The 12,356-nt window shown below is 38.1% G+C and overlaps 1 protein-coding gene across 12 annotated transcripts in view; it reads left to right on the top strand.

Moving 5' to 3' along the window:
* Nucleotides 1-12,156, top strand: part of RNF38 (ring finger protein 38) — a 128,947-nt gene extending 116,791 nt beyond the window's left edge. For 11 of the 12 annotated variants that reach the window (XM_017543170.2, XM_017543169.2, XM_017543167.2 and 8 more), the window contains 3 exons: nucleotides 3,133-3,254; nucleotides 6,241-6,340; nucleotides 8,773-12,156. In XM_017543170.2, coding sequence (XP_017398659.2) covers nucleotides 3,133-3,254; nucleotides 6,241-6,340; nucleotides 8,773-8,835 — 285 coding nt within the window. In that variant the 3' untranslated portion in view covers nucleotides 8,836-12,156. The remainder of the gene's footprint in view (nucleotides 1-3,132; nucleotides 3,255-6,240; nucleotides 6,341-8,772) is intronic. The other variant, XM_017543168.2, reaches the window with a different exon arrangement.
* The last annotated feature ends 200 nt before the right edge of the window (nucleotides 12,157-12,356 follow it).

Here is a 12,356-nt window from a genome sequence, read left to right as displayed (position 1 = left end):
AAAGAAAATCTATTCTTTATTCACTTTCATCAATGATCTTAGCTGGATCTTCTGGATAACTTGCTACAGCTTCTATATCAGCATTTTCTGCTTCAACTTTACTTTGTTTTTATAAAGATGGCTTCTTTGAAGAGAGTTAGGTATTAGGCTTTGGCTAAAGAGAATGTTTTGGCTGGTTGGATCTTCTATCCATATCACTCAGACTTCCTCCATATCATCAATATGGTGGTTTTGCTCCCTGGCTTTTCTTTTTTGAGACAGGGTCTTACTCTGTCACCCAGGCTGGAGTGCAGTGGCATGATCTAGGCTAACTGCAGCCTCGAACTCCCAGGCTGAAGTGATTCTCCCACCTCAGCCTCCTAAGTAGCTGGTACAGTAGACGAACGCCGCCACACTCAGCTAATTTTTGCGATTTCTTTTTGTTTTTGTTTTGTTGTTGTTGTTGTTGTTGTTTTGCAATGATAAGGTTTTGCCATTTTGCCCAAGGCTTGTCCAAGTGTTGGGATTACAGGCATGAGCCACTGTGCCCAGCGAGAATGGCACTTTTGACTTCCTATTCAAACCTTGCCTTTGCATTTATAACTTGGTTACGGGTTTGGCACAAGAGGTCTACATTTTAGTCTGTTTTGGCTTTGACATGGCTTTCTTTACTAAGCTTAGTCATTTCTAGTTTTTAAAGTGAGAGACATGTTACTCTTCCTTTCACTTGAACAGTTAGAAGCCATTGTGGAGTTATGAATTGGCATAACTTAAATATTGGTTTGTCTCAGGGGCAAGGAATACCCAAGGAGAGGGAGAGAGACGGGTGAGTAGCCAGTCAGTGGAGTAGTCAGAATACACAACATTTATCAGTTAAGTTTTCAGTCTTATGCAAGTGCAGTTTATGGTACCACAAAACAACTACAATAGTAATGTGAAAGATCACTATAGCAGATACTAAATAATGAAAAAGCTTGAAATGCTTTGAGAATCGCCAAAACATGACACCAAGATATGAAATGACTACATGGCTGTTGGAAAAATTGAATTAATAGATTTGCTCAACAGAGGGTGGCCACACATCTTCAATTTTTTGTTTTTGTTTTTAAAAGGTTGCATCTGGGCCGGGCAGGGTGGTTCATGCCTGTAATCCCAGCACTTTGGGAGGTTGAGGCGAGTGGATCACCTGAAATTGGGAGTTCAAGACCAGCCTGACCAACATGGAGAAACCCTGTCTCTACTAAAAATACAAAATTAGCTGAGCCTAGTGGCTCATGCCTGTAATCCCAGCTATTTGGGAGGCTGAGGCAGGAGAATCGCTTGAACCCAGGAGACAGAGGTTGCAGTGAGCCGAGATCGTGCCATTGCACTCCGGCCTGGGCAACAAGAGCAAAGCTCTCTCTCGGGGGAAAAAAAAAAAAAAAAAAGCATCTGTGGCATTCAGTAAAGCAAAGTGCAATAAAACGAAATATGCTCCCTTGTAGTCTTTATACCGTAAGAACTTAACATATTTTCTTGTCATAAAATAGTTAATTCTGTTTTTCTCATCTATCATTATTGTTAATCATTCTGTTAACCCTGTGGCAACCTGAAAAATGGAGAAAAGCAGTCCTCAAAAGACATACTAATTTTGGGATAAAACAAATGAGTTATTAGAGTCATTAAAACTCAGTAGAAAGGAGGTACTGGTGTAAAATCAATAAGCATAATAATTGGCTGGGCATGGTGGATCACTCACTTAGAGTTCGAGCCCAGCCTGGCCAACATGGCAAAACCAAGTCTCTACTAAAAACTACAAATAACAAAATAATTAACCAGGGTTAGTGGCACATGCTTGTAATCCCAGCCACTCAGGAGGCTGAAACAGGAGAATCACCTGAACCCGGGAGGCAGAGGTTGCCGTGAACCAAGATCATGCCATTGCACTCCAGCCTGGGGGATGAAGCGACAATCTATCTCAAAAAAAAAAAAAGGCATAATAATTACAGTATACTGAAACACACCGAATACGTTAAAGTTCAGGAGTTTTGATAGTGGATACTTCATAAAAGAAAAAAAATTCTTTGGTCTCATTTATCCTACCATTTCTACATAAATTATTCTGAATATTATTTAGTATGAGGCAGATGCTCAGTATAGAAATTATCTAATAAATGAAGAATGATAAAATTAGAATACTACCATTTTGCCATCCTTAATGAATTAATGTATCTAGACTGTGTTCCATCTTTGGCTGCTAACATAACCAGTAGACATGATAGGCCTTATGGTAGAAGTAGTCACATCTTCCTGTTTACAGGACGAGAGGACAAGGAATTTGTTAAACCCCATGGGTCAGGGATGGAAATTTCAAACTGGGGATTTCTACAGCTAATTAACCTGGTTTCTTCAAATTTAAGAGTGAAAAAGAAACTTGAGGCATATTAAGCCATAGTATGTTATGGATTTGTTTGGGATCCTTATTTGAAGAAACTGCTTGTTTTGAAAATAATTGAAACAAAAGTCTTATCTTTTTAGAGCAGTGACTCTCAACCTGGGGACAGTTTGTCCCCCAGGGGATATTTGGGAATGTGTGGAGACATTTTTGGTTGTTAAAACTGGGGGATATTACTGGCACCAAAAGAGGGAGGCCAGGAATGCTTCCCAACATCCTATAATACCTAGGCCAGCTCCACCAACAAAGAATTAACCAGGTCACAGGGTCAAAGTCACTATCTTTGTTTTACAGATGCACTTGATAGTAATGAAATAATACCATTTTTCAGTTTTGTTTAAAAATAATGAGATTTAGGATAGATGGTAGTAAGTAAAAGATTAGCTGTGGACTGTTGAGTCTGGGTAATGGACATATCAAATTTAATGTTATTTTTCTACTTTTGTATGTATTTAGGTTTTTTCATAAACATTTTAAAAATTGTTTTAGTAGGGTTCTGGGTGGTGCACACTTGTAGCTCTAGATACTCAGGAGGCTGAGGCAAGAGTATTGCTTGAGGTCAGGAGTTTGAGGCCATAGTGTACAATGATGATGCCTGTGAACAGCCACTATACTCTGGCCTGGGCAACCTAGCAGGACTCCATCTCTTTAAAAAAAAAAAAAAATCAGAATACATAACATAAAGAAAGATGAAAATATGTCTTCTTTTACCGCCACAGGCCCTGTTAAACCTGGCAGAGCGACTGGGAGAGGCAAAGCCTCGTGGACTGACTAAAGCAGATATTGAACAACTTCCTTCTTATCGGTTCAATCCTAACAACCACCAGTCAGAACAGACTTTGTAAGTGTATTTTTCTGACATCACTCTGCTAAATTTCCTTTTCTACCTTTATGAAATAAAAGCTTAAGAATCATTAAGGTAAAAGTTGGGAGAGGAAACAAAAAGTTAAAAATGTTTAAGAGTCAGAGATAACTTTGATAAAGATAAGTTATCTCTCTTTCATACTCTAAGCCAGTGCTTGCTCAGTAAGTCATGTAGAGCCAATTAAAAATTAAATGTCTTAGTCGCACTAGGTAATGGCTGCTGTATCGGGTGGTATGGATGTAGAACATTTCTGTCATTTTAGAAAGCTGTTAGAGCTGTTTTGGATTTTTAGGTTGCTTAGAAATTTTGTTTCTAATTCACATTCTAGATTGTTTAATACAAGATTGAAAATCCATGCACATAAAATTTGAGGTTCTTAACCTAAAATTTCAGCTCAGTGTGGGGTCTTTTTAAAATAGCTTTATTGGGGCCAGGTGTGATGGCACATGTCTGTAATCCCAGCACTTTGGGAGGCCAACGTGGGCAGATCATGAGGTCAAGAGATTGAGACCATCCTGGCCAACATGGTGAAACCCTGTCTTTACTAAAAATAAAAAAATAGCTAGGCGTGGTGGTGTGCTCCTGCAGTCACAGCTACTTGGGAGGCTGAGGCAGGAGAATCAATTGAACCTGGGAGGCAGAGGTTGTGGTGAGCTGAGATCGTGCCACTGCACTTCAGCCTGGGCAACAGAGCGAGACTCCATCTCAAAAAAAAGTAAAGCTTAAAAGCTTTATTGATATATAATTCACATACCATAAAATTCCACTCATTTAAAATGTACAGTTCAGGCTGGGCATAGTGACTCACATCTGTAATCCCAGTACTTTGGGAGGATGAGGTGAGCAGATCGCCAGTGGTCAGGAGTTTGAGACCAGCCTGGCCAACATGGCAAAACCCTGTCTCTACTAAAAATACAAAACTTAGCTGGGCATGGTAGCAGGCATCCCAGCTACTCGGGAGGCTGAGGAAAGGAGAATTGCTTGAGCCCAGGAGGCAGAGGTTGCAGTGAGTCAGGATCATGCCACTGCCTTCTGGCTTGGATGACAGAGTGAGACTCTGTCTCAGAAATAATAATGGTTTTCTAAATGTACCATTCAGTGGTTTTTAGTATATTCATTGAGCTGTGTAACCATCACCACAATGAAATTTAGACCCGTTTCATCACCCTAAAATGAAACCCCTCACCTACTAGCAACACTTCATATTTCCACCTCACCCTGGTGCCTCCTCTTCATCCCCAGTCTACACTGTGTCTGTATAGATTATAGATAAACAGGGTCATATGATATATGGTCTTTTTGTGTCTAGCATCTTTCACTTAGCTAACTTTTTCTATATTGTAGCTTTTAGCAGTAAGTCATTTTTTTTATGGCCAAATAATATTCCATTGTATAGATACATCACATTTTCTTTTTCATCAGTGTACAGACATTTGGGTTTCCACTTTGGTCATTGAATAATGCCAAAGCTAAATAATGGCTTTGAATCATGCTGTTGCCTTTTTTTTTTTTTTTTTTGGCTATAGCCTGCCTAGTGGTTGTAAAGTAGTATTTCCTGGAGATTTGATTTGCCTTTCCCTGATGGGTAATGATCTTGAGCCTCTTTTCATGTGCTGCTAGCCATTTGTATACTTTCTTTTCAGAAATGTGTATTCGGATCCTTGCTTCGTTTTCTCCATAAATTGGTTTGTCTTTGTATTATTGAGTTGTAGAAGTTCTATACATATAGATCTCATCAGATAAATTATCTTCAAAAAGTCTTTCCTCAGAACAGAAGAATAGAATAATTTTAAAAGTGTAAAATAATATTTTGCCATTCTGTGGATTGTTGTTTTTCAGTGATGTCCTTTGAAGCACAAAATGTTGAAATTTTGTTATATTTCAACTTAACACTCAGCCCTCTGTATTCAACCAAAGATCTAAAATATTCAGAAAAAAATAGAAAATAACAATAGAGCAATACATAGTACACATAAAGAACAATACAGCATAACAACTATTTACATAGCACTGACATTGTATTAGGTATGATTAGTATAGTGATGATTTTAAAGTATATGGGAGGTTGTACGTAGGTCATAAATACTATACCATTTGTATATAAGGGATTTGAATATCTTCAGATTTTGGTATCCATGAGGGGTCCTAGAAATCAATCCTCAGATACTGAAGAACAACTGCATTTCCTTTTTTGTTGTTACTTCTTGTGCTTTTAATGTCATCTCCAAGAAACCATTGTCTAATCCAAGGTCATGAAGATTTATCTTGTTTTCTTCTAAGATGTTAGTAGTTTAGCTCTTAACACTTAAGCTTTTGATCCATTTGAGTCAGTCTTTTTATATGGTATGCGGTAGGGGTCCATCTTTATTCTTTTTTTTTGGAGGTGGAGTCTGGTTCTGTTGCCCAGGCTGGAGTGCAATGGCACTGTCTTGGCTCACTGCAGCCTCTGCCTCCTGGGTTCAAGCAATTATGCTACCTAAGCTTCCCATGTAGCTGGGATTACAGGCACCCACTACCACGCCAGGCTAATTTTTGTATTTTTAATAGAGACGGGGTTTCACCATGTTAGCCAGGCTGTTCTCAAACTCCTGACCTCATGATCCACCGTGGCCTCCCAAAGTGCTGGGATTACATGCGTGAGCCACCATGCCCAGCCCACCTTTATTCTTTTGTATGTGGACATCCAATTGTTGCAACACCATTTTTTTTTTTTTATAGTATAGAATCTTTGGTATTAAGATTGACTTGATGTTAACTAGAAATTTTCTGTGTTATCTGTCAGTAAAGCAAAAACCCTCTTACTGCCTTAACATCATAATTTTTTCAGGGTATTGGTTGATACTTTTGTTTAAAAATTTAAGTGACATTTTGATAACAATGATAAATGATTTTGTAGGTTTCAATAGTCAACAATAGAAAACCATCTGGTTTTATGGTTAAATGATCTTTTTGCTTTTTTTAGGTGTGTAGTATGCATGTGTGATTTTGAGTCAAGGCAGCTACTTAGAGTCTTACCCTGTAACCACGAGTTCCATGCCAAGTGTGTTGACAAATGGCTTAAGGTAAAGTGATAATATCTTTAAAGGAAATGACATTGAATTTTCTATTTTATTGACAATAGGTTAATTAGCGTAAGTTTGTAGCTCAGTGGACAGGAAGGTATAGGAGACAAAATGGAAACATAGCTTTCAGTATGATCTCTGCAAATGAGGAGAAAAGGCCAGTAAAAATTAACTGTAGTCAACAACATAGGAGTGATTATACAAAACCCAAGATGGATGACCTCTTCTTGACAATGAATATGTCCTTTTTCATGCCATATAGGGACAAGGCCTGTGAACTTGCTAGGCCAGAGTTTCCTTGGAGAGCTTAGAAGGCTACGTAACTAGAGTCTATACATCTAGTGTTTGTATTTAATTCTGACCATTTTCTCCTTTGTGTATATGAACAAAAGCACACAGGACACAAATCCATAAGAGTAGCAGTATGAAATTGTTGCAGGGGCTTCTTTTTTTTAATATATATTTTTTTGAAACAGGGTCTGACTCTGTTGCCCAGTCTGGAGTGCAGTGGTACAATCATGGCTCAATGTAGCCTCAACATCCCAGGCTCCAGCAAGATGGGGTGTCACTGTGTTGTCCAGGCTGGTCTTGAACTCTTGGGCACAAGCAATCCTCCCACCTCAGCCTCCCAAAGTGTTGGGATTATACACTGCACCTGGCTATTTTTTAATGTTTTGAAAAAAAGGTTTATGAAAAATGTTTCTTTATTCTTCATAGTTTCATAGTCTCAAATTGTAACAGTAGAATAAAAATGTGATACATAAAAGAATTTTAATAGTCTGGGTGCAGTGGCTCCATGACTATTAAAAAATTTATATAGTCAAATTTGTTATTTTTTAAATAAAGTGTTCTGATTTGGATAAAACTAGATAACCTCACAGTTTGGTGAGGAAAGATAGTTCTCTGAGTGAGCACAGTACCAGAGTACCTAGCTTAGCCCATACTCAGCCCTGAAGACAAAGAGTCTTAAATTATTTTAAAAGGAAAGCATTATATATGTAAATGCCTGACACATTCAGACAGAAAAACACAAGTTCCACGTGGCTGATAGTTGGGATGTGAGGAAGAGTGGGAAAAGAAAAGGTGTTCAGAGATAAAATCACTGACCAGCTTGTTGTGAAGCCACTCTGAAGTGTGAAGGAGTTTAGGTGTGATCCTGAAAGCATTCGAGAAGGATATAACTGAGACTGTTTTAGAAGGATTTCTCACTACTGTTGGAGAACAGAATAGAAGAGGTAATTCCGGAGAGACACGGAGATGTAAGACATGGTGGGCCAGAGAATGGATAGTGGCAACTGGATGAAAAAAGGGACTGATTTGAGAATTACCATAATGCACAAATATAGTTATGTGGTAAATAATGGCTTCTAGGAAATAGGAGAGCAGGTGATGCTTATATTTCTGGCGTTAGCAACTCCACAAATTATGGTACCATTTGTTGAAATGGAAAAAGCAAATTTAGGAGCCAGGGAACAGGTGAGTAAGTAGAGCTATGAGTATAGATTCAGTCCGCCTGTTTTACAGTCATACCACTAAATGTTTCCTGTGACATCCATTAAGAATAGCCAAGGGGCCACAAATGGTGGCTCAGGCCTGTAATCCCAACATTTTGGGAGGCAAAGGCAGGAGGATCATTTGAGGCCTGGAGTTGGAGACCAGCCTGGGCAACTTAGTGAAACCCCCTGTCTTTTAAGTTGGCTGGGTGTGGTGGCACACATGTTAGTCCTAGGTTCTCAGGAAGCTGAGGCAAGAGGATCACTTAGGCCCAGGAGTTTGTCTGCAGTGAGCTATAATTATACCACTGTGTTCCTGTGGGCAAAAGGGTTTGACCCTGTCTCAAAAAAGGAAAAAAAAAATAACCAAGGTTTTAATTTAAAATCAGTTATTAATCTCATCTGAACTTGTGAATGGTAATCTTATTTACATATTTTAACAGACTTACTAAAAATAATTCATGGTGGCCAGGCGCGGTGGCTCACGCCTGTAATCCCAGCACTTTGGGAGGCCGAGGTAGGTGGATCACCCAAGGTTACAAGTTCAAGACCAGACTGACCAACATGGTGAAACCTCATCTCTACTAAAATACAAAAATTAGCCTGACATGGTGGTGGGCACCTGTAATCTCAGCTACTCGGGAGGCTGAGGCAGGAGAATTGCTTGAACCCAAGAGGCAGAGGTTGCAGTGAGCCGAGATTGTGCCATTGCACCCCAGCCTGGGAAACTAGAATGAAATTCCATCTCAATCAATCAATCAATCAATCAAGTATCATTCATGGGCTAATTCAGAGGTTTGTGGGTTAAAAAAAAAAAAGAAAAACTTGTTTTGTACCTCTTCAGAGGAACAAAGAATGTAAAAACTGGGAAGCAAAAGTTCTTAATGTGTTTCATTGTGTGTGTCACAATTTAAACAAGTTTTCTCTTTTGTTTTGTAGGCAAATCGTACTTGTCCAATTTGCCGAGCTGATGCTTCAGAAGTGCATCGGGATTCAGAATGACCAACCTAAGAAGCACAAATTTAGTTTGGGTGTTCCTCATCACATGTATATACGGACTATCCATTGAACTTAATCTGTGGCTTCCAGCCCTCCCTTTACCAAAAGGGTCAATGGACCTTTCTTTGCACTGTGTGACTTAATCAACTATAAAAGCTTACAATTAGTCTTCACAGTTATGGGATTGTTATACTAACCGTGTGATTGGAACTCCAAAGACTTTTTCTTTAGCTTAATTTTGTGTGTGCACTAACATTCCCTGGTTTTTGTGTGATCATTCCGAGTGTTGCTGCAAGATTACAGTGGACGTGATCTTTTAGCATGTGCTTTTATAAAAAGTGGTAGCTACAGATGATATAGCAATCTACCTTATATAGAGCCTTCAGAAACTGTGAGTGGAAATGAATGCAGCGTATGACTGTTGGTGATAAGTGTATCTGTGTGAGTGTGTGTGCAACTACTTGTGTGAGGGCATGGTAGCTAACGTGTGTATGAGATCCTATATACCAGCATGTACCAAGAATGTGTGTGTAGTTTTAATTATGCTGCAATGTATAATCTGGTGTGTTATTTTAAACAGCACTAGTACTGTACACTGGTTTTTTTTCCCTTGTGTTTGCTGTTGCACACTGATTGCTGAGGGTGCATCAATTACAAACATCGAATACTCCCATCCCTTCCCTCCCAATGAATGGAATGAGAAAAGCCTTCTTCCTTTGCTTCAGGCAGCTGTCACCTTCTCTTTATTGGTGGTCCTAAGTGGGTCAACTTAAGAAGAAAAAAAAAGTATAACACATTCTCACTCCATGAACCTGATTTTTTTATTATTGTGGAAATTTTTAAATCTCCAACTTGGTGTTTCCAAAAAGAAGGTGCAATATCATACATCATCAGTTAGCAATATTTAACATTTCAATGATTTGAATGTTGATACTTTTTTTCCTTTACATTTCCAGTAAGTTTCTTACAGAAAGTACCTGTGTGTTTTTTTTTTTAATGTTTAGATTTGTAGTCTATTCTGAAGATATTTGATTAATATATTTCTAAGAACACCACTAGTCCCATGAAGTCACCTCGTTGACTTCCACCAGAACAAAATCTGTTAATTCAGCTTGACTTCTGATAACATGTTCTGTGTTCAAGCTCCTGTGGGCAACTAAATTGTTCTAAGAAAACTATATTTCTGTTCATATTAATTCACTTGCCAGGCTCAAATTCTGAAAGTTGTCTAGTTCCTCCTCATTGAAACCCTTGTTTCAGGATGGATCAAGTGCTGTTACAGCTCATGTTCCTTAGACCTGGTTTGTTTTGATGTTTTATTGCTTTTTTTTTGTTTGAGAAAAGTTTAATACAACAGGTGTCTGGAATACTTGCAGTATAAATGAAGATTTGATTTTTGTATAAAAAATAATGCTGTTAAACAGGAATTGGTCAACCTTCATTTAGTTGATCTGAGATAATACATAGCTGTGTGGGGTTTTCTTTTAGTAGGTTCTTTGATTATAATTCTGATTGTTTAAAGTCATTTTTCCAGCAGTGTTTAAATTACTTTCTCATTCTTTTGGTGTATTCAACATTGTCTGCCTCTTCCTGCAGTTGCTGTCATTGCTTTGTTTGCAATAGCTCAAGCTGTATTATTCCAGTCAGAACTGTGATAACTTGCTGCCAGCCCCACTCAACTTTCAATTGGCTCTGTGTCAGTTTTCCACTCAAACAGTGTTAACTACTTGTTACTGCCATGCTGCTTGCCTTCCCTTGAAGTATCTATAAGCTCATCACAGCCTAGAGTTCAGTAAAGTCAATTCACAGAAGCACAATTTTGCCCTTTTCGAGATACTGTTGCCTCTATCTAGTCATACAAGTAGGGTTTTGCATACTGTTTCTCCCTAGGTTGTTAGTGCATCAGAAATATATCTAAACAGTGATAAAAATGCACATGTTGCTTTTAAATCATTAGGATATCCCTCACCTGTTCCTGATGAATAAAAAGTGTGTTAAAGACCAAAATTCTTGGCATAACAATCAGCTACATACAAATCACGTATAGTTTAATCTATTTTTTTTAATGAAAAAAATCATGTTTAAAATGGCAAATGCCCATCTTATACATACTCTTTTATATAGCTACGAAAAGTTTATATCTGTACAGATCTAATACTACTACACTCAGTATTCATTTTATTGAAGCATGCAAGTAAAGCACTTTTTCTAATTTATATAGAGATACCTAATTAACAAGGCACACTGTACTAATGACTAGGAGAAGTAGCTTTTTCTTCCCTCTATCTATGTCCCTTTTTCTGTAAATTTTTGAGAGGCAGTTGGCAATTTAGGAGGCAGCAGGGTCTGTTTTGGTAAAATCTTGAATTTCAGTGTTGCACTCTTGTGACTGATCTCTCTTTGGGAATGTCTTGTCTTTGCATGGGGCTCAGAAATGTGTGCAGACTTGCTTATTGTGGTTAGTGTGTATTGGGAACACACACGCATGTGTTCTGACCAGCTCAGGCTTGCCGAAATGAGCAACTTTGTGGCTAGCAAAAGAGAACAAACAGTTGATTTGTGCCCAGCCATTGTCACTTTGGGTGATGCACCAGATAGCAAGCAGATGTTGGTTCCTTGGCCTTCGTCCTCTTTCCTCCTAAAACAATATTGGCTTTACCATCTTAACTCAGCTGTGGGTTTTTGTGGGTTCTTGTTTGTTTTTTTGGCATGAATTGTCATCTTTGGTGTTTTTTTAACCCACCACCCCTCAAAAAATAAGGCTTCCAGGTATCAAGATCTCCTCTTAGGATTTTTTGTCCTTAATTAATTTTTTTAGCAAAATCTAGAAAATGTGAAAGTGTATTTAGATTTTATATACTATCTGAAATATGATTTGTTAGGATTCTTAAATTTGGACCTCTTACAATAATTTTGAGTGAGATCTACCAACTCACTTGTGAGAATATTTTTCACAGATATCTTTGGGCCTTTTCATTAGGAAGCTGTTTGTCCCCCGTTGGTACATTTGGTTACCTCATTTTGCCGTTTGTTTCAGATTGTGAAAGCTCACAGGGGTGTTTTTTGGAATCATTTGCTGAATCATTTTCTCAAATCATATTCCATTGTATCAGTTAACATATAGTTTTAAATGTACGTATTATAAATATCTGTAACCAAATCATTTGAAGGCTTGATAAATTTTTAACAAAGTTTGTACATTTTTTATGAAAGTTACTAGTAATGCTTTACTAAGTAGTGCAATGAATTTTTATTTTTAATCCCTGTGCCCAATTTTGGAGTTGAGAGGGTTGTTGGTAATAAATGTATGATGTACACTTAAAACATTTGTTGTGTTTCATGTCACACATGTTAGGGATGGGGAAGGGTTCTATGTGAATGGGGGTGGAGAGATGGCCACAGGAAGATAGAGCTGTGTTGAACTACTGGCTGCCAGATTCTGTATTTCTGCATTTGTGTAAACAACTTAGAAATATGTGCCACATGTTACAATGCTAGTTACTATTGCATTTCTATCTCTATAA

The sequence above is a fragment of the Cebus imitator genome, unplaced genomic scaffold (assembly GCF_001604975.1).
Source record: "Cebus imitator isolate Cc_AM_T3 unplaced genomic scaffold, Cebus_imitator-1.0 Scaffold149, whole genome shotgun sequence".
In the NCBI taxonomy this organism is placed as follows: domain Eukaryota; kingdom Metazoa; phylum Chordata; class Mammalia; order Primates; family Cebidae; genus Cebus; species Cebus imitator.
Note: the sequence above shows the minus strand (reverse complement) of the source record. Positions and strands in the feature narration are given on the sequence as shown.